Below are 22,436 nucleotides of genomic sequence, written 5' to 3'. Positions count from 1 at the left end.
TTATTATTATTAAAAAATTAATTGAAACAACATGTTACCAAAGTAACCTCTCTTGTGAAGATTAATTTGTTAAGAATTTTAAATGATAGTATACTTTTAATTCATGCGGATATTGTATCGGCCCAAAGGAAGATCAATATTGTCGGGACGGATTAAATATATACATGTAATGATAAATATGTGACAATTATATAATATTTTTGTGAACAATATTTTGGTCTAAAGATAGATTTATTGTTTGACATAATTTATTGTCAATATTTGATCATAACACTAAATTATTATTTACAAGTTAAGATTTATGTCAAAAGACTAACTTTTAACGTTGTGCCAGATAATTTATTAATTTTTTGATGGACAAATCTTAATATAAATGCTAATTATATTTGGATAAAATATGTGTTTATGATTTCAGTTAATGCTTCCACTTCTTCAATATCTGTCAATGTTAATTCGATTCCTATATTGAATGGAAACAACTTTAAGGACTGGAAAGAAAATGTTCTGATTATCCTCGGTTGTATGGATCTAGACCTTGCACTTCGGATTGATCGTCCCACTATTACATATGAGGGTACACTTAATGAAAAACGAGACCTTGAAAAGTGGGATAGATCAAATCGCATGTGTTTAATGATCATCAAGCGAGGAATTCCAAAAACATTTCGAGGTGATATATCTGAAGTTACTGATGCTAAGGAATTCATTGAAGAAATTGAGAAACGTTTTGCAAAAAACGATAAGGCTGAAACTAGAACGATTCTAGCGAGCTTAACCTCAATGAAATATAAAGGAAAAGGAAATATAAGGGAGTACATTATGGAAATGTCTCACATTACTTCAAAACTAAAAGCACTAAAGTTAGAGTTTTCTGATGAACTGCTCGTGCATTTAGTTTTGATCTCTCTTCTTGCACAATTTAACCAGTTTAAGGTAAGTTATAACTGTCAGAAGGAGAAATGGACTCTTAATGAGCTCATTTCATATTGTGTGCAAGAGGAAGAGAGATTGAAGCAAGATCGGACTGAAAGTGCTCATCTGTCTTTAAAAAATAATTTCAGGGATCAAAGAAATAAAATGAAGAACCCTAAAGAAGTTGCTGGTGGTCCCGCACAAAAGAAACAACAAACTAAAGAAAATGAGGAATTTAGTTGTTTCTTTTGTCGGCAATCCACACACATGAAGAGGGACTGCACCAAATATCACGCGTGGCGTGCAAAGAAATGTGACATTCTTACTTCAGTTTTCTCTGAGGTTAATTTAACTTCAGTACCGAGTAACACTTGGTGGGTAGATTCTAGTGCTACTACTCACATTAGTGTTTCTATGCATGTTTGCCTGAGTTGCCGAAAGCCAAGTAATGATGAAAGATTCATATTTGTGGGCGATGGCAAATCAATTGAAGTCGAGACTATTGGGAACTTTAGATTATTATTAAGAACTGGTTCTTATTTGGATTTGAAAGACACTTTTATTGTACCGTCATTTAGACGGAATTTGGTTTCTATTTCTGTTTTGGACAAATTTGATTTTTGTTGTTCATTTGGGAATAGTTGGTTTAGTCTTTCTTTAAATTCAAGTATTATTGCAACTGGTTCTTTGTCGGTTTATGATAATCTATATTTACTTGATACGGTTGCCTCGTATAATGAAACACGCGATACTAAAAGAAAATTAACAATTGAGAATTCTGTATCAATTTAGCACAAGCGTTTAGGTCATATATCTAAACACGGAATTGAAAGACTTATAAGTGATGGAATTCTTGATTCCCTTAATTTTTCCAATTTTGAGGTTTATGTTGGATGTATTAAGGGAAAGCAAACAAATGTAAGAAAATTTGGTGTCAATAGAACTACAGACGTCTTGGAACTCATACATACTGATATCTGTGGGCCATTCCCTACGGCCTCTTGGAATGGTCAACGATATTTTATTTTGTTCATAGACGATTATTCAAGATATGGCTACCTTTATCTAATTATTGAGAAGTCCCAAGCATTGGACTTGTTTAAGGCATACAAAGCTGAAGTAGAAAATCAGCTTGGTAAAAGAATAAAATCTGTCAGATCTGACCGTGGTGGTGAATATTATGGTCGATATGATGGATCCGGAGAACAATGTCCAGGACCATTTGCTAAATTCCTAGAGGAATGTGTAATTGTACCTCAATACACTATGACAGGTTCTCCTCGCATGAAAGGTGTATCTGAGAGACGAAATAGAAATCTTAAAGATATGGTAAGAAGCATGATTTCTCATTCTATTTTACCTGAATCTCTCTAAGGAGAAGCAATAAAGATTGCAGCATATATTCTCAATAGAGTTCCAACTAAAGCAACAACTAAAACTCCTTATGAGCTTTGGACCGGTAAAAAGTCAGTCCTAAAGCATTTTCATATTTTGGGATGTCCAGCAGAAGCAAGGCCTTATAAGCCAAATGAAAAGAAATTGGACTCCAAAACAGTTAGTTGTTACTTTATTGGATATTCTGAGAAATCAAGAGGTTCTAAGTTTTTTGTTCCCACGAACAGAACTATTTTTGAGACGGGAAATGTAGTGTTCTTTGAGAATATTGAGTTTAAGGGGAGAAATACTAAAGAATTTGTATTTGAAGAGGAATTTGTTCAAATTCCTACTGATGATAATCATGAATTTATTTATGATGTTAATCAAGAAGCAATTCCAGAACTTCAAGACATTAATACAAATCTTCCCATTGAAAATGAGGTAAACATTCCTGAAGAACAAACTCAACAACCTCAAGAACAAATGCCATTACGGAGATCCACAAGAGAAAGGAGAAATGCTATTTCAGATGACTATATTGTATTTCTCCAAGAACATGAGGATATCATTGAAATGATGGAAGATGATCCTATCAACTTACATCAAGCAATGCATAGTTCTAATTCTCATAAATGGATCATTGCCATGAATGAAGAAATTAAGTCCATGAAAGACAATGACGTTTGGGATCTAGTCTAATTACCTGAAGGTGCGAAATCTATTGGTTGTAAATGGATATTTAAAACCAAAAGGGATTCAAATGGTGATCTAGAAAGATATAAGGCATGTCTTGTTGCAAAAGGTTTCACTCAGAGGGAAGGTACTGATTTTACAAAAACCTTTTCCCCTATTTCGACAAAATATTCTTTTAGAACGATCATGGCATTAGTGGCGCATTTTAATCTTGAGCTGCACCAAATGGATGTTAAGACTGCGTTTCTAAATGGCAACATTGATGAAACAATTTTTATGAACTAACCAGAAAATTTTGTGGTGGGAGAACCAAACAAAATGGTTTGTAAACTAAAGAAATCCATATATGGTCTCAAGCAAGCTTCTCGTCAATGGTATCACAAATTTCATGAAATTATTACCTCATTTGGTTTTGAGTGTAATGTAATTGATGATTGTATATACCACAAGTTCTATGGGAGTAGACATATTTTTCTGATTTTATATGTTGATGATATATTGCTCGCTAGCAATGATACAGGCTTACTGCATGAAACTAAAAGATTCCTTTCAACTAAGTTTGAAATGAAAGATCTTGGTGATGCCTCTTTTGTATTAGGAATTCAGATACATCGAGGTCGTTCTTGAGGTATACTTGGATTGTCACAAAAGAGCTACATTGAGAATGTACTAAAGAGATATGGCATGCAGGAATGTAAATCATGAATTACCTCTGTTGTTAAAGGAGACAAATTTTGTCTTTAACAATGCCCTAAGAATGATCTTGAATTTAAAGAAATGCAGAAAATCCCTTATGTATCTGCAGTAGGGAGTTTGATGTATGCACAAGTTTGTACTCGACCAGATTTGGTATACATTGTCGGAATATTGGGCAGATATCTGAGTAACCCTGGTATGGATCATTGGATAGCAGTCAAGCGGGTTATGCGGTATTTAAAAAGAACTAAAGACTTCATGCTCACATATAAGAAATCGGACCAACTGGAGATCGTTGGATATTCAGACTCGGATTTTGCTAGATGCCAAGACAGTCGGAGATCCACTTCAGGTTATATCTTCATGCTTGCTGGAGGAGCAATCTCATGGAAGAGTGTTAAACAAACACTCATAGCTTCCTCTACTATGGCCGCTAATTTATAGCATGTCATGAGGCATCTAATCATGGAATGTGGTTGCGGAATTTTGTCACTGAACTGAAAATTGTGGAAGGAATTGAAATACCATTAAAGTTATTTTGTGACAATAAATCAGCAGTCATGTATTCAAACAACAATAGGAGTTCAACCAAGTCAAAACACATTGACATCAAATTCCTAGTTGTTAAAGAAAGAGTTCAGAGTGGTCATTTATATATAGAACATATTGGTACAAACTCTATGATTGCGGATCCGTTAACTAAGGGACTACCACCTAAGGTCTTTGTGGAGCATACTGCTCGAATGGGTGTTATGTCATTTAAAGATATTCAGTTTTAGTGGGAGTTTGCTTCTATATATATGTAACACAGACTTATTGATTACTGCAGTTTATGGATAATAAAGAATTTTTGTTACACTCTGTTTTCTTGAAAACTTTGATCTCATTAGGGACTAGTTAGAATTTGACATGATTCATGATCACATTAGATGTCATTTCTATGCTACACATTCATACTATGATCTATGTCATTTAGTTATACTGATATTCGTGATCATTGATGGGTTGAATTACGAAGTAATGTAATTAAAACCTCTTTGGTCCAATGTTTATATAATTAATGGACGAGATTCATTTAGAGTGACTTTAAATTATGATAGCTACATTATTTGCTCATAAAGTTGAACACATTAAATTACATATATTGTCCAAGTGGGAGATTGTTAGATTTATTGGACTAATATATATAAATATTATGTTTGGGCTATTGTTTATTCATAACCCAATTGATAAAGTGATCCACTAAATTATTTTGGTTATTGGGCTAAGTCATGTTTGGTTATTAGTATGGTACAGTTTATTATGTGTAGAAACTGGATATTTATTTAATATTTATGATGGATTAAATAATAAATAAATGACAATATAAATAGGGTTCTGGTCCCCGATTCATAGATGTCAGTTTTATTTCTCATAACCTCCATCATTAGAGAGAAGCAAGAGAGACGGTCTATAGAATTGGAAGATCCAACCTGTGGTAACTCAAAAGTTTTGGGCAATGACATCAGGTACGCTTCCGCTTAACTTATCATATCGACTTATTAACATAGAATCATTATTCTTGTTTTGTCTGATTAAACACTAATATAATGTTGAAGATTATAGATAATGACTAAAGAAAACTATTAGATAATCTGGATTAAAACAAGATAAGAATAAATATATCTAACACGTGAAATTTCAAAATTCTAAATTTTCAAGCTTTTTTCCAAAATTTTAGTTTGATCAAAACATGATTACAATTGTTTAAAAATCATTCAAACATGTTTACAAATATGTATAGCAACTATCATGATAAAAAAAAAATCCATATTTAACCAAGAACACAAAGATTTCAAAAAATCAATTTTCAAGCTTTGATTTTTAAAATTTTTTATTTAGGTTGGTTTTATCAATTCTCTTTCAACAGAAAACTCATACATGATATATATATATATATATATATATATATATATATATATATATATATTTTTTTAACAAAGAAATCACACAATCAAGCATAAGAACACGATCAAACTAATCAAACAATAAAATTCAAAATTTTCAATTACAAATCGAAATTCAAGGCTTCTGGATTCATACCAACAATTGGAGAACACTCTTGTGAGGTGTTGGAAGCTATCCAAAAGCCTAGATCAAAGCTTGGATCACCAGATAAAGTTTTGACAAAAACTTGTCTTTGCCAGATTCTTCAAATCTTTGTTCAGGGTGAATTGATGTGTGATTCTTGGATATTATTTGGAGGATTGGTCTATAGACCTTGGGGGAGTATTTATAGGGTGGATAAGTCAGTCGAGGAGGGTTAGTTTGGGACTAATTTAACCTCCGGCGAGCTTATCTCTAAAACCCTATCCGGTAGTTGGTAGCCTTATCTACAGCGGGATAAGGCTGGAGGATAAGGGGAAACGTAGTCGCTGACGAGGGGATCACGTGGCTAAAAAAATAAAGGGATTTGATCGCCTGTGGATGAAGCTAAAGCTTCTGAAAGGTTGGACGTCGGCGAGGGCGCAGTTTCGGCGAGGTCGTAATTCCAGCGAAGAAGACAAGCCAAACTGCGTCGTTTCGTGTAACGGGACGCCGAGTTCTGTCTAGTTCCATCCGCAGTCAGCCTTGTTGACTAACGGGGTTAGTCTGTCCCGTTAGTTGATTTAGCGCGAGCGCGCGCGCGTGGCCTTGTTACATCCGGCTACGTGGGAGCGTCTGGGCTGTTGGATGAGATCTGGGCACTCATATAATGGTCCAGAATCCTACTATAGAGATTAAACATAGTTTCAGTTACACGAAATTATCAGATTTTATTTTTATTTAAAAGGTAAATAAAAATTAATTTTTAATTTCTTTTAAATTCCTTTCTTCACCAACAAATTCACAAAACATATTTCTGAAATCATAATAACAATTATAATCATATTTTATTTCATTTTTTGGAATTTTAGGATATTTTATTTAATTGGTTTAAGTTATGAATTAAACATAAATCAAGCCTCCATCAAAATTGCAAAACCTGCAATTTTGAAGTTCTTGAGGGTTGAGAGGTCCGACTCGGTCCGACTGAGAAATCTAATCTAGGATCGACACGTCCGACCAAGATTTTTTATCTAGGACCAAGAGGTCTGACCGATGTTCTTCATCGGGGACCGAATGGTTCGACCGATATTCTACAACTAGGACCGAGATGTTCGGCCAAAGATTTTTACATCCAACCAAGAAGTTGAACCTAAGACCGAGGAGTCTCGCACCCGACTAAAAACTCCTAAATCTAGGACCGATGATTTCTACCCCGGACCGAGAGGTCCGACCGAGAAGTCAGACCTAGGACTGAGGAGTCTCGCACCCAATCGAGAAATCCCGAACCCAGGACCGATGATTTCCACCTAGGACCGAGGCGTCCGACCGAGAATTATGGAATCCGGACGAGAATTTTAGCCAAGGACCGAGAGGTCTTAGCACCCCGACTGAGGATCCTAAACCTAGACCGAGGGTTCACCGACTAGGATCGAGAGCTTATTTATCCCCTGACCGATAAAACAAACCTAGGACCTAGGACACCGACCATAAGGCATGTTTGGTTTTGATTTTTAAAATACAAAATTGTTTTTGTAATTTTGAAACCTCAAACCATTATCTAAAAATCCCGAAAAAATAGAAAATGATTTTAAAATATTTTTGGGATATTTCTAAAAATCATATTTTGACAAAGGTTTGTTTAGAATTTATTTTTAAACCCTAAAGCCTTTTAAGCTAATGTTCTTTAGGTATTTTCATCCCTAGTTATCATCAACAACAAGTATCAGCATTTAAATGATTGTTGTCACAATCCTTTAAATACGCACAAACATACGCATGTCTAGAACCAAAAAAAATAATCGGTTAAAATAAGACGACAACCAATTTTCAAAACTCGCATTTATAAAGTATAGACCGTTTTAAACGGGTATGAAGGATGAAGCACAAAAGTCATTTCCCGAATATCACCAAACTCAAACTAAAACGAAACTCTAGCTAAAAATGCGTTTATACACGTAAACGCGTCTAAAAATCTAAATGATTTTAAAATTCCAAAATTGTTTTTGTAATTTTGGAACCTCAAATCATTATCTAAAAATCCCGAAAAAATAGAAAATGATTTCAAAATATTTTTGGGATATTTCTAAGAATCATATTTTGACAAAGGTTTGTTTAGAATTTATTTTTAAACACTAAAGCCTTTTAAACTAATATTCTTTAGGTATTTTCCTCCCTAGTCATCATCAACAACAAGTATCAGCATTTAAATGATTGTTGTCACAATCATTTAAATACGCACAAACCTACGCATGTCTAGAACCAAAAAAATAATCGGTTAAAATAAAACGACAACCAATTTTCAAAACTCGCATTTATAAAGTATAAACCAATTTAAACGGGTACGAAGAATGAAGCGCAAAAGTCATTTCCCGAATATCACCAAACTCAAACTAAAACGAAACTCCAGCTAAAAATGCGTTTATACACGTAAGCTTTTTTATTAATTTTCAAAAATCAATTAGCTACTCCGTTTCAAACAAATAATCTTTTAATTTAATTATTTTTAATTTATATAAACAATATATTTCTAAAAATATCAAATTATAATTTAATTATTTCAAATCCTTGAATTGTTTAAATTTAAACCCAAATTAATTAGTCTTAATTTATTTCAAAATTTTAGTAATTATTTAAAATAATATTTTATTTTTAAAAGATTTTTGACAGAGGTTGTAATTCTCGAACATGTACTTTCACGAGAACTAAAAGAATTTGTTTGAGGTCAGACTATTATAAACACAATTTGATAAACTGAAATAATTAAAAAAAAAAGATAAAATAGATTAATTAAAAATAAATATTAATCTATGTATATAAATATAAGTGATTGTTAATAACAATAAAGAAATAATAAATTAAATAATAAATTTTTAATAATAAATAAGTTTATATAAAAAAAATTATAGTTTATATGTTCAAATAATTTATGAATAAATGTATATACTTATAAATAAGATTTATTCCTACTTAGTATAAATAAAATATATTACATAAATATTAAAATTAAAATTAAAATAAATTGTATTATAATAGAAATTGAACTTATTGAAAAGAAAAATTAAATAAAATATATATTTAATTTTAATAAGTTTATTAAATTTAACTTCTTTTATAAAATATTTTATTTTGTTTATATAATACATTTTATTTTCATGTTTATGTAATATATTATTTTGATAAATGTTATGTTTATAATTTTTATAATAAATTTGAGTTCTTTTTTTAAAAATGTATCTTATTTGAATTTTTATTTTATGTATTTTATTTAGATATTTATATAATGTATTGTTTTGATATTTTAATAAGATTTACAATAAGTTTGACTTATTTGATAATGTATTTTATTTTTATTTTTATGTATTTTATTTTATTTTAATGTATAATATTTAAGTTAATTTTTATTATTTAATTTATGAAGTTTAATTTTACTTATATATATTATTTATAAATTTCAATATGCTGCTATTTATTAACTTATTGAGTTGAATTACATAACTGATAACTCCATGTTTCAATGAACAAAATTAATTATTTTATTAGCAACTATAATATTTTTTTAAATTTTAAATTTAAATATAAAAATATTTTAATAAATTATAGTAAAAATATCTCAAATAATTTATTTTTTTAATCATACATGTGTTTTTCGTTTTTTCAGTAAACAAACCCAACATCAAACAAGCTTAAATTCATGTTGAAGAAACTTATTTTCAAAGATATACAATTCATATGATCCATCATAAAATAAGGGAGAACGTGTAAACCTTTCTTATTGAATTAGTTTCCCTTTTTTAAATCGATTCACCACATATTTTCACCAATAAGATTTTTTTAGCTTTGAAAGTAGATCTACATCTATCATTTCATAAGTTATAATGTATTACTTTAATAAGTTAGTCAAATAACTTGGAGTGATAAAAAAAATGTATATTTTTATTCAAATGCCTTAAACACTAATAATTTTCTAAAACTAAAATTAAATAAATAAATAATATAGTCTACCAGTATACTTTATGATAGCACCGAATTTATAGCACCATTCGGTGCGTGTTACAAATTAGATAAGACATAAATTGTATAAAAGTATAAACTGGTGAAGTATAAATTGTTACCAGGTATATATAGTATACTTGTTATAGAAATTGTATATGAAATTATTGGTAGATAGAATAAGAAATTATTATAAAAATAAAGTGATAGTTTTAATTTTTTTAATTAATTAAAGTGAAAATAAGAATTTAAAATTATTTTTTAAAATAAATATTTAATTATTCTTATTTTCTTTATTTATTATTATAAATTATTATTTAATATTATATTTAATAATTAATATAATTTTAATTATAATATAAAATTAATTATAATATAAACTTTAAATTATATTTATTTAATTTAAATATTATTAATAATTGTAATAAAATAAAAATAATATATATAATAAACAATATTATTTATAATCTAATTATAATTTAAAAAATAATAATAATAATAATAATAATAATAATAATTTATTTATTATTATTATAAAAATAAATTTATATTTTTAAAATTATAATATAAATTATTTTTAAAAAAATATATTAAAATATTATTTGAAGTAATAATAATATTAAAATTAAATAAAATATATTATATTATAAAATAATAATATTAATTTGAGGATGAATAGGGAGAGAGAAAATTTGAAAAGGGGAATGAAGTATAATTAAAGAAATAGACAAAAAAAAAAAAATTATTTTATTTTTATTTTCTCACTAAATTTGTAATTATTATTTTATACCGAATATAATATATAAATTTATATCAATAGCATATTAAAATACTTGTTATAATTTATAAACATTCTAACCACACCGAACTACATTGTATTATATCTTTATTGTATATGTCATTTTATTTTATTTAATATTTTAAATTGTGTTTGTTCTGAAAAAAGATAAGAAATTAAATAAAGTAGTGAACCAAATCAAAACACAATAAACTTTCTTATTTTTCCCGAGAACAAGAAACTTTTCTGAAACGTTTAGTATCGGAAATCGTCAATCATTTAAAATCATCTCGCGTGAATTGAATTAATCGCGAGAAGAAACTGTAAAAAGTGGGCCCACCAACATCCTTTTTGAATTAAAACGAGACGATAAGAACCAAGAAAGAAGAAAGGATCCAGAAAGCGACTTGCCATCATCCATAGATTAGATTAGATGGGCGGCGTTTGAAGATCTCAAAAAAAGTAAAACACAAATCAAAGAGAAATTCATCACAATCTTGTTAATTAAGAATTCCCTATAATAATCATAATAATCTTTGAATTCTACCGAATGATAATAATATATATCACACATAAAGAAGAAATTCATAAAAAGCAAATTCATATTCTCACAATCTTGGCCGCTTTCACCACCGGATTCTCACGTGAAATCAAATCTCGACCAGCCGCCTTATAATCATACCCACAATCATGTCGATCAGAATAACGATGTTCAGAACAAAACAGCTCACCACATCGACATCGAAACCCAGTCAAACCCACCTTCCTTCGACAACCCGAACATCGATTCACCTCTCTCTTAACTAAATCAGATCCATCCGTTGTTCTAGCCTCCTCCTCTTCCGCAGTTGGAATCCGAAAAGTTTTTTCCAGATCTGATTTAATCCTTTCCGGCGACCGTATAGATCTAGATCTATGATTCCTTCTCTTATCAATCTTCGTCGCCGTCGGAGGTACCGTAGAGATTACGGCAACCGTTGACGTTGCGTTAAAACATTTCTGACACATATTGTTGGTGGTTGGATTACCGGTGACGCCACAGTTGTTGACGCAAGGTGTTATGGTTTCAGGAACAACGTTGAACTCCGTCTCTTCATTCTCTGTTCTTTGCGCCATGGGCAATTTGAGAAGATTTGTAGAGAGAGAAAGAAGAGATTTGTTGTTATTTTGCTTGGTTTTGGTAATGGAGATTGGTAAGAAATATAGATGGGGGCAAAAGAAGACCGAGTCTTATTTATGGGGCAATGGCGTGAAGAATATGGACATTATGGAGACGCGTATAATGCATTTGTAATCTTTTTAATTACCAAAATAACCTGGACCCAATATCAAAATGTTTGGAATATTGAATTTCCTAATCATATTTTTTATTTTTTATTTCTCATCTAAAATATTTTTTTATGGAAAATATTATGTACAAAAATCTAATCATATATAAAAATATATATATTTTTAATTTAGCATTACCTTAATTTTAATTTCTTTTCAACTTAAATCTATTTTAGTAATAATAAAATTTTAAAGCTTTCTTGGATATGAAGAGACTATTATAACTCATGATAACAAATGTGAATTCTTTTAAGCTTCTAATAAGGCTCTATAATACTGATGTAAAATATTTAAAAATTAAGTTATAATATAACCGTTACTCTGTACTTTATATAAATTAAATCTTGAATTATGTTATTAGAGGTAATAAATTTTGATTTGAAAAATATATAATTATATAATTTCTTAATTAGGATTTAGGAATATTGTCTATCTTAAAACTTCTACAGAAAAAATTATATATATATATATATACATATTATATTTTTTATATATATATAATATAATATAATATGAAGTATAAGGTATGGATTGATTATTTTGAATAATCAATTGCTTATAGATAGTCTCCTTAAATGTAATTTTTTTAATATTTTGAAGATGGTCAAATATAAAATGTATAATAAATAGAATTTAACAAAAGGAGAACATGAATAATTTGAATAATGTAATTAAAAAACTAATGAAGATAAAATAATTCTCAATTTATTTTTTTAAATGAAATTATTTTCATTAATTCAGACAAGTAGTTACGTATCAAACCAATTAAATGGTAGAATAATTTCAGCAAAATCAAAACAACTAAATAAAAATATAGGTGTTAAATAATATGATATATTTATGATAATTAAAATTCTAATGATGAAAATCGAATAATCTTTTAATTTTTAGGGTGACTTCAAAAATCGGTAATGATAAGTGATGAAGAAGAATAAATCGAACAAACCAATCAAATGGTGTCGAAAGAATCTCTATAAAAATATTTTGAGCGGCAATGAATTTTTTTCATGATCGAGGAATGGTAAACAACGCCGAAAATTGTCATGTCAAGTGATAACTAGTCATCTACATGTATTGTCAAAAAAAATGAGAAATATGTAGAAATAATGGGAGGATATATATGTAAGAAGGACTTTGACTGAAAGATCTTATTCAGCGACTCTTTATTAAAAAATGAAAAACAACTTCAGATCCGGTAATTTCATTTTCTTTGTTGTTAAAAAGGAGACGGACACATACTCGTGAAAGCATCACCCACTCAATTAAAGGATATGAGTGACAAACGATCCACCGAAGATTGGAAGAATTATTCGATTAAAAAAATCCGAGATAAAAAATTTGACCTAACTAAATAAGATTTCGAATTGAACAAAATATAACATCTGAGGGTGGAAAAAAAAAGACAGAGACCCTTCATTGCTAGAAAGACCTGTGAAGGATAAAAAGTTAAATAATCTTGATTGGAAACACATATCTACATGGAAATGAAACAATTTTTATTTTTTAATTTATTTAAAAACTTTAAAAAAAAAATTCAAATATTTGATTCTATTATTTATTTCTATCTAAAAATAAAATTTTAGAATATATGTTAATTATATATATAATATTTTCGGTTTAAACCTAAATTTAATTTTCAAAAGATGTCAAATCTTCATAAAAGTTTTTGAAGAGTATCTAATTATTAATATGAATAAAGAAATCTAAACTTCTTAAAGGATTAAATAATTACTCTATAAACAAAATCAAATAATTTGAATTTCAAAATATTAATAGATAATTGAGTCATTTGAAGACTACTTTTGAAACTAGATTTGAGTATTAATTTAAGTTCATATTGAAAATATAAATAAAGTTATCTATATATGTTTAACTAAATTATGTTTTATTTAGGGTTGTTTTACTTAAGTTATGTTATTGTTTATTTCAAATTTGTAGCAACATATCCATAACACTTCAAACTCGTATTATTATCCGCGAAATTGTTAGGAAATAGTCGGCAGACGCAACCTTTGAAACCCAAATTATCATCGTTCAATTCATTAACAAAAATATTAAAATACTCTATATTTTAGATTATTATTTTTTATTTTATTTTACATATTAATATACTTTACATTTTTTATAAATAAAAAAAAATTACCTCATCAAAATCATAATTAATCGTTACTTTTTCAAAATAATTTACATTTTTCTAAAAAAAAGTTTGAAGCTTAATATTTTGAATAATAATAATTGTCTTTAGCAGCCAAATATTTAGGAGCCCTGAAGTTACCGTGACCTAAGTTTAAAAGGTGTATATATTATTAGAGTCATTTCGATAAGATATGAGACATCATAGTCTCCCAAACTTAATATATCGTTTTTTCATTCATAGTCTATTCTCCCAGCGATACTCTAGAAGACTAGAAGTGATCCACGCGATAATTTGTTTATACAAAATTCAAGATACTAGTCTTACCTGTGAATAAAAATAGAGTACAAATATTCTGAAATAAATCACTATATATATAACTCAAGCTCAAAAGTGTTAATTATGACTATATATATTGTCATAATATATAGTCTTTTAGCATCTGTTATAATGTGGAAATTACAAATTAAACAATCATCAATAATCAATATTCCTAAAGATGAAATCAAACCTTCATTATTTTCAAATAAGAGATTAAAAGTGAATATAATAATTAGTATTATTATTATCATGAAAAAAAATGAGGGTTTTGAGATGGTATAGACTATAGAGGCGGCCATGGCCATGTGCAAAGGATTTGAACCGCGTGAATGATAAGGCAGGCAGAGCACTGAGTTCTATTTTCGAGAAGCAAGTAAAATGCAGAGTTGTGTATGACCATACAATTAAAAGCTGATCTTTTTTTATATGTTATCACTTTTCATTATTTTTATTTAATTTGCTTTAAGATATTACAATGGAGCCTCACACTCTCCAAATTAATATTTTTCTTTTGTGAACTTTTAATATCATCCACATCCATAGCAACTATTAAGATTCGAGAAATTATTGCAAAACATTAATTATATCTTAGTTGTTACACACAGTTAAAAGTTTATGTTAAAAGTTAGATTATTTTACTACTCGTAGGGATAGATCCAAAATTCGGAAGTGGAGTGAGCTTGAAATAAAGTTAAGGTGGACTTAAGTAAATAACGATAAAATTTTAGATAAAACGAAGGTAAATTTTACTATTTTTTTTATAATTAGATAAACAAAACAGTGAATTATATTGATTATTTTTTTTTTAAATGAAGGGGTAATTTCATATTTTTACAGTTAAAAAAAGTTTCGGGGTGGGATCCGAACCCCCCCATATAAATTCGTTCTTGACTACTCAAGTGTAACATTAATGGGGGAGAGCTTAAATATTTCATTTAATTGTATTTTACAAAATCTTATGTTAGAAATAAAGTTTGATTGAAGAGTAAATCATATAGTTTAAAGTGCAAGAATGAGAGATAAGAGTGGAAAACTAGGTTTTACTATATTTAAATATTTTTAAATTAATGTATTTGATCAAATAATAAGATTATAATGATAAAAAAATGTTAATATATAAAGAGAGTTATGCTCCTCCAAATATGATTTATTCATCAACTCACCGAACTATATAAAATGCTTGACAATAGTTCATGACTTCAATTTTTGATTCCTTCTTATGCTTCTTACAAGAACCGTTCCATTTCTTACTAACTTTATTACTCAAAAAGAACATGATTTTGAAACTTTTATTTAAATTATCACTATGATAACTTGTGGATTCGATGTGAAATTTTGTCCACTCAAAAAATTATCTTCCTATTTTTGTTTCAAATTCCCTCGTTAACCTTATTTATCTTTCTATTTTTGTTTTTCATCATTCTCTTCTTATCTCATCCTTACGCTATCATCAATATATATATCACTTTCTATAGTGCAAAGTTGCACTCGACGGTCAAAGTTCAAAATAGCGAAGGCATATTTTGTCTTCACTATCAAAATTAAATTACTCTAAATCCAAAATTATGGCCTTATTTTTAAATGAACTATTTCATGTTCTACCCACCTTTCAAACAATTTTTCCCAAACTACCCACCTTTTTATTCACATTCCCAAACTACTCATCTTTCTCTCTCTAAATCATTAATCAACCTTTTAATTACACATCTTTCACATTAAATTCAATAATTACTTTATTTTATAAATACAAATATATATAATTAAAATTAAACATTATAAATATAATTCAAATAAATATTATAAACTAAAATAAAATATTATACACTAAAATAAATTAAATTACATAAAGTTTTAATATTATATTATTTATTAAAATAAAATAAAATATATATTATATAAATATTAAAATAATACATATATTACATAAATATTAAAATAACACGTATATTTTAAAGTTTATTGTAATTTATTTTAACGTTTTTAAATTAATACTTTTATAAATATTTTAAGATTTAGTTTATTTTATTTTATTTAAGGTTTATATTATTTATTTAATTTTAGTTTATAATATTTATTTTGATATTTAATTTAGTATTTTAGTTTTAATTATATATATTATATTTATAAAATTAAGTAGAAATAAATTATATGTGTTGTTTTAATATTTAATGTAGTATATGTGTTATTTTAATATTTATATAATATAATATATTTTATTTTAATATATAATATTAAAGGGGTAGGTAATGATTTTTGTTTTAGTTTATAATATTTATTTGTATTATTTAATTTATAATGCTTATTTTTAATTATATATATTATAATTATAAAATTAAGGAAAAATAAAATATATGTGTTATTTTAATATTTATGTAATATATTTTATTTAATATATTATTAATTTTAATTATATATATTTGTATTTATAAAATAAAATAATTAGTGAATTTAATGTGAAAGATGTGTAATTAAAAGGTTGATTAATGATTTAGAGAGAGAAATGTGGGTAGTTTGAGAATGTGAATGAAAATGTGGGTAATTTGGAAAAAATTGTTTGAAAGGTGGGTAGAACAAGAATTGGTTCTATTTAAATAACCCAACACACTCAAACATTTTTTCACTTCCTCTCTTATCAATCACATCACTGAATTCATTACCCAAAATACTAAAATACCCTTTATTTTAAATTACTATTTATTATTTTATTATTATATATCAATACATTTTAAGTAATTTTACCTAAAATATTCTCAAAATCATCATCCATCATTACTCATTTTCCTCTCTAGGTTATTACAATAACGTCAATCCGAACAAGGCCTATATGAGGTGTGTATACAGTTTAAAAAATATAATATATTTTTGGTGGCTCGAGGGAATCCCGTCCCCAATCGAGGCGGGATAGTATATAATAAAAATCCTCATTCGGGATTCGGGGATCTGGACAGAGATGGTAGTTGTTCGAAGAAATCAGGACAAAGACCGGGCACTTAGGGTTGTCTGTTCCCACATATCTCCTACTTCTCATGTTCCCTCTCACATGAGAGGTAAACGTGTAATTTTTTTTAAATGATTGTTTTACCCTTCTCTATGAGAGAACATAAGGAGCATAGGATATGTGGGAGCAGATGATCCAATCTCGGGACGGTATTTATACTCTCTAACTCTGAATCGCCCTATTATCACTTTTAGTAAACATTATTTTTTTACCCTAAATTATAATTTTAAATAATTTTAAAATAACAAATTATTTTCTAAAATAATAATATACTGGTGCAAAATAAATAACTAGTTTGAAACGATATATCGAGTTCCAAACTGAAAAAAAAGTATAGAAGCCAAATTTTGCCCTCAACATTTTCAAGAGAAAAGGGGTAAACAAAAATTGAAGACTTCGAGTTAGATTTAAAAGCTAATTAAGCATAGTTTCATTTGCTAGGGAAGAGCTTCCCGAGTTAGTGAGAGACAAGAGAGCTCGAGAACAAGTGTAGAGAAATCTGTCATTCTTGGGTGAAGCTTAAACAAGGATTTTGTGGAGGAGTGTGTTAAGCTGTGAATTGAGGATTCTAAAAGTTTCCTTAGACATCAAGGAATCTAGTTCGATCACATGTAAAACCCTAATCTATTTGTAATCAAAGTTATAAACAATGTTGAGTTTTCATACATTTGAGTTCGTGTATTTTGTATATTGCTTTGTTCTCTATTTTGGTGATGAAAATTTAATGATCCTTATATCATTTATTTAGGAAATCGTTCCATCCATTAGTGTACAAGAAACGCCTAATTTCAATTTTAATATTGGAAAAAGTCGAGTTGTTGTTTGCTAAAAAAATGAGCACCCAACGATTATCTAGACATGTTGTAGGTAATGCGAGGATCATTTCTTGATGGATTGATAACGGTTTGATCTAGATTTGAGAAAAAAATTCAGTCATCAGGTTCTTAAATAATTCTTAATGCAATGTGGGTTAATTTAGAGTAGGTTTGAATTGTAGATTTTGGTTCTTACAAGTTTGGAGGGAGTTTTTGGTGAGCTATGAATTCAATTTCCGTTTGTAATGACCAAATTATTATTTTTTGACAAGAGCTTCGGTTTTTTTTATTTTTTCTGGTGAACGAGCCTGGTGGAGAATGAAAATTTGGTTAGATTTCTTGTCTTGAAATAATATAAATATATATTAAAATTATTTTATTCATTTGATCAAAATAATTTTAAAAATAATACTTTTTACCTTCAATTTTAAAAGGAAAAAAATTAATAAAGCAAAAAATTCCTATTAAATTTAATTATACATATAATTAAAAATATATTTATTTGCTCTATTAAATATTTTCACTTATAAATAATGTCATTTTTTATTATTATAAAATTTAAAAAAAGAAAATCTTTATAATTTTATCTCAATAATTTATTTGTTTATTTAAAATAAAAATATGTTTTTTTAAATCTTATCTTCTTTTGAACAAAAAAAAAAAATCACATATATATGTACAACATAAATCAAATAAACATGATCTATTTAAATGCATGAAACTTTCAATTTAACTCTTCCTTATAATATATTTTAGTTTTTCTCTAATAAAAATAAACTCTAAAAAAAATTGAAAGGTCAATATTTATTGATTCATCTAATGATTTTGTTTTAGTATCGGATGTCTCTTGTTTTATTTTTATCACTCAAATTTGGTTTGTCTAACATCCTATTTAATTACATCAGTTTTTTTCTTCTCGAATTTCATACACAATTGTTGGTGGATCATTTGCTGCTTATAAACATTTCGATTTTGTTGGTGAACCTTTCTCGAGTCTATGTTCATCCCCTTCTTAGTAGCAAAGTTAATTTTTATTTTCTCAATAAAAAGTTAGTCGATTTGATCTTTCATATGAAAAACTTTCTTATAAGTATTCTCCCATAATTTATATTAATTTCTCACTATTTCGGCTATATATGTAGATGATCTATTTTCACTTGGCAAGACATTTTCCGGTGCTGTTTATCAACCCTCGGAGCCTCGGGTAAGGATAATTTTAATTACTGCTCAGAATCTTTGGTAGAAATTCTTCCGACACCGATTCATTGATTCGTTTGACTTGCTCTACTTCAACTGTCATCTTTAAAGAACTCAAATGAGTTTGTCTTTGAAGAAATCATCAATAAAACATATGATCGTTATATCTTTTCAAATAAGAGTTTTATTTTTATAAACTATTTATTTAATTTGATATCTAGATTATCAATATTGATTTTAATTTTATGAATTTTGTATAATTTATTAATTAATTTTTTATACGTAATTCTTATTTAATTTATTAAGAATTAATTTATTTTAAATAAATAAATAAAAAATACATAAATACAAAACACATCAAAATAAGCAAATAACAAAATTAAACACATGTATAGATAGAGTAAAAAGTACTTAAAAACTTATTTATTATCTTCAAAGGAAACCTCAATAAATGAATACTTTAATTTGGACTAAAAAGAAATATTTATTTGGTGAAATTATTTAATTATCAATTATTGAATATAATATTTAATAAATGAATAATAATTCATTTAGATGATATTTTTAGACTTTTTCTTTTGTAATTATATTATTTTTTATATATATTTAGTTCAAATGTGTATCTCAATGTAGTTATAATTTTTATGCAAACTTTAATTATATTTATATTTTCATGTTTTGAAAAGTAGTCATTAATGAAATATATTCATTATATATTATATAAATAATAATATATTATTTGAAATATAGTGATTATTCATTTATATTTATATAAGGTTTATAAAGACTTCATTTGTATTTATTCGTTAATACATTAAGTGAGATTATTCGTTAAGCTTATTGAACCAATTTGGGACCGAAGAAATTTATTCATTAGACGAGGTTATTCATTTATCAAATATTCATTTATCGAGGTTCTATTGTATTTATATTTTTTGTTTTTAGAATCCTCATTTGAACATCAATAAGACAATTTAAGTGTGTTAAAAATTGTTTTAAGAGATAAAAAGTCACGCATTTTATTCTTATTTTTAACGTCATAAATCAAAGTAAAAGTTATAGTTGTGAAGGTGTGATGTGATTCTAACTTTTTACAAAATAAAATAATAATTAATAAATTTAAAAACTTTAAAAATAAATTAGACAAACATTAAAAAAAAAAAAAAACTATCTCCATTTTGATCTCTATTTTCTTAATTCTCACCACCTTCTTATCCTCGTTCAATATATTCCTATCCTTTTATAGCATTCATTTGATCATTAATTTGGACTATATTGTGAATCAGAGATTCAGAGCAAACTAAAAAAATTAAATAATTAAATATCAAAACATATAAGAACAAAACGTCTTCCAGGAATTGAATTTTAAAAAATAAAATATATTTTAATAATTTATTAATAAATAAATATTTAAAAAAATATATATTGAAAAAAATCACACACAAAAAAATAATTATTTAAATAACTCAACGTCCTTTAATATATATATATATATATATATAACCATTCATCATTCAATTTATAAATTAAAATATAAAATATTTTCTATTTCCTCTTTTCTTTTAAATATTTAAAAAAAAACATTTAATAATAATTTTCTTATAACTCGAAACTAAACAAACAAAATTATTTAAATAAGTTAATCTTATTTAAATAATCTAATGTTACAAGTAATTTGTTTATGTTGATATATTTAATGTTTTGTTGACGGTCATATTATTTTAAGTTTATAAATAAAATTGACTTATTTTTAAAATATAGTCATTCAAATAACACATGTGAATTATAAAATAAGGTTAAAGAAAATAATAAAGAAATTTTATAAAAATGAGAATCAACGTGTTTTCCTTCTTTCAAATCTATACGGCTGGTCAATGGTTGACTTTAAAGGGTATTTTAGTCTATCACCTTTCACACGCTCCAACTGACCGCCTCCTCCTTTTCAACCAGCCGCCTTATAATTAGAGCTTGTTTGATATGTAGTTATTTGAAAAAAAATAATACAAATTATAAATTTAAAATCATATTTGATGAAAAGTAATTATTTTAATATTTTTTTTTAAATTATTAAATTTAAATTTATATTTATATTTAATATTAAATTTATAGAAAAATAAAATAAGAATAAATTGTTATTTGGAAGAAAATATCAAATATTACAAAGAACTTGTTTTATGTAGTTATTTGTATTTTAAACAAATGAGAAGAGTCTTAAGAGCTTGTTTGATTATTTGAGAATTTTTATTAAAAACTCTTATATCATATTATATTTCTTTTTAACTATCAAATTATTTAACTTACCAAATAAAATATTAAAACACTCTAACTTTATTTTTATAAAATTTTAAATACAAAAAATTTCAACCAATGAAAAATCTAAATAACCTACTTTTTTTTTTTTTTTTTTTTTATCAAACAACATTTTTAATAAAAACTTATTAAAAAACAACCAAATAAACCAGATCAAACAAGCTCTAAGAGTTTATGCTAAACTAAATTTCTTCATAAAAATAAAGAATAGTTTTAAAAAACATTTTATATTAATTTAATAGGATGATTAAATGACAAAACATTTACTTACAAAAATCAAAAATTTGAAAATGTTATAATTGTACTTTATTACTAAATAAATAATATATCAAGTCATTCAAAATATTAATAAAATATCAATTAATCTTAATGTTTTTTTAAATAAATTAAAAATAATAACTTAACCTAAATTATTTCAAATAATTCCTTTTCTTTTTTAAATATCTTCACATCACATGTTCTCATATATAACTCATATCAATATTTTCATTAAGAACATTCTTAAGTTGGTATTAAGTTTAAAGTAGAAACAATATGATGATAAGATGATATAAATTTCTAAAAGAAAAAGAATGAAAAACCAACAATTTTATACTAATTTGATATATATTTTATTAAAATACTTTTAAGTGTTTAATTAGCCATTTTCCTACTCTAAAAAAGAAACATTTTAATCAATAAGTTATACTCCACTAACATTTTATATATATATTTATAAAAAGGGTCAATTTTATAGAAAGTTGCTAAGTAAGACTATTATTATTTATTGTGTCACTTAATACTACTATAAACTTTGCAAGAAAAGAAGACTAGTATGCA

At 26.6% G+C, this 22,436-nt stretch overlaps 2 protein-coding genes across 2 annotated transcripts; one reads left to right on the top strand and one right to left on the bottom strand.

Annotated features, from left to right (window-relative positions):
• Nucleotides 1-3,759: 3,759 nt before the first annotated feature.
• Nucleotides 3,760-4,122, top strand: LOC124939883 (secreted RxLR effector protein 161-like). Its single transcript, XM_047480343.1, has one exon. It carries the CDS (start codon nucleotides 3,760-3,762, stop codon nucleotides 4,120-4,122), a length of 363 nt encoding a protein of 120 aa, XP_047336299.1.
• A 6,867-nt stretch (nucleotides 4,123-10,989) lies between these two features.
• LOC124922795 (zinc finger A20 and AN1 domain-containing stress-associated protein 5-like) lies at nucleotides 10,990-11,726 on the bottom strand. Its single transcript, XM_047463503.1, has one exon. It carries the CDS (start codon nucleotides 11,627-11,629, stop codon nucleotides 11,114-11,116), a length of 516 nt encoding a protein of 171 aa, XP_047319459.1. The 5' UTR covers nucleotides 11,630-11,726; the 3' UTR covers nucleotides 10,990-11,113.
• Nucleotides 11,727-22,436: the final 10,710 nt, after the last annotated feature.

The sequence above is a fragment of the Impatiens glandulifera genome, chromosome 1 (assembly GCF_907164915.1).
Source record: "Impatiens glandulifera chromosome 1, dImpGla2.1, whole genome shotgun sequence".
In the NCBI taxonomy this organism is placed as follows: domain Eukaryota; kingdom Viridiplantae; phylum Streptophyta; class Magnoliopsida; order Ericales; family Balsaminaceae; genus Impatiens; species Impatiens glandulifera.
This window is presented reverse-complemented; position numbering and strand designations above follow the sequence as displayed.

Bases quoted from the DNA above. Each gene is read 5' to 3' on its own strand.
- LOC124939883 (XM_047480343.1), top strand. From the start codon at position 3,760: ATGCAGAAAATCCCTTATGTATCTGCAGTAGGGAGTTTGATGTATGCA.
- LOC124922795 (XM_047463503.1), bottom strand. From the start codon at position 11,629: ATGGCGCAAAGAACAGAGAATGAAGAGACGGAGTTCAACGTTGTTCCT.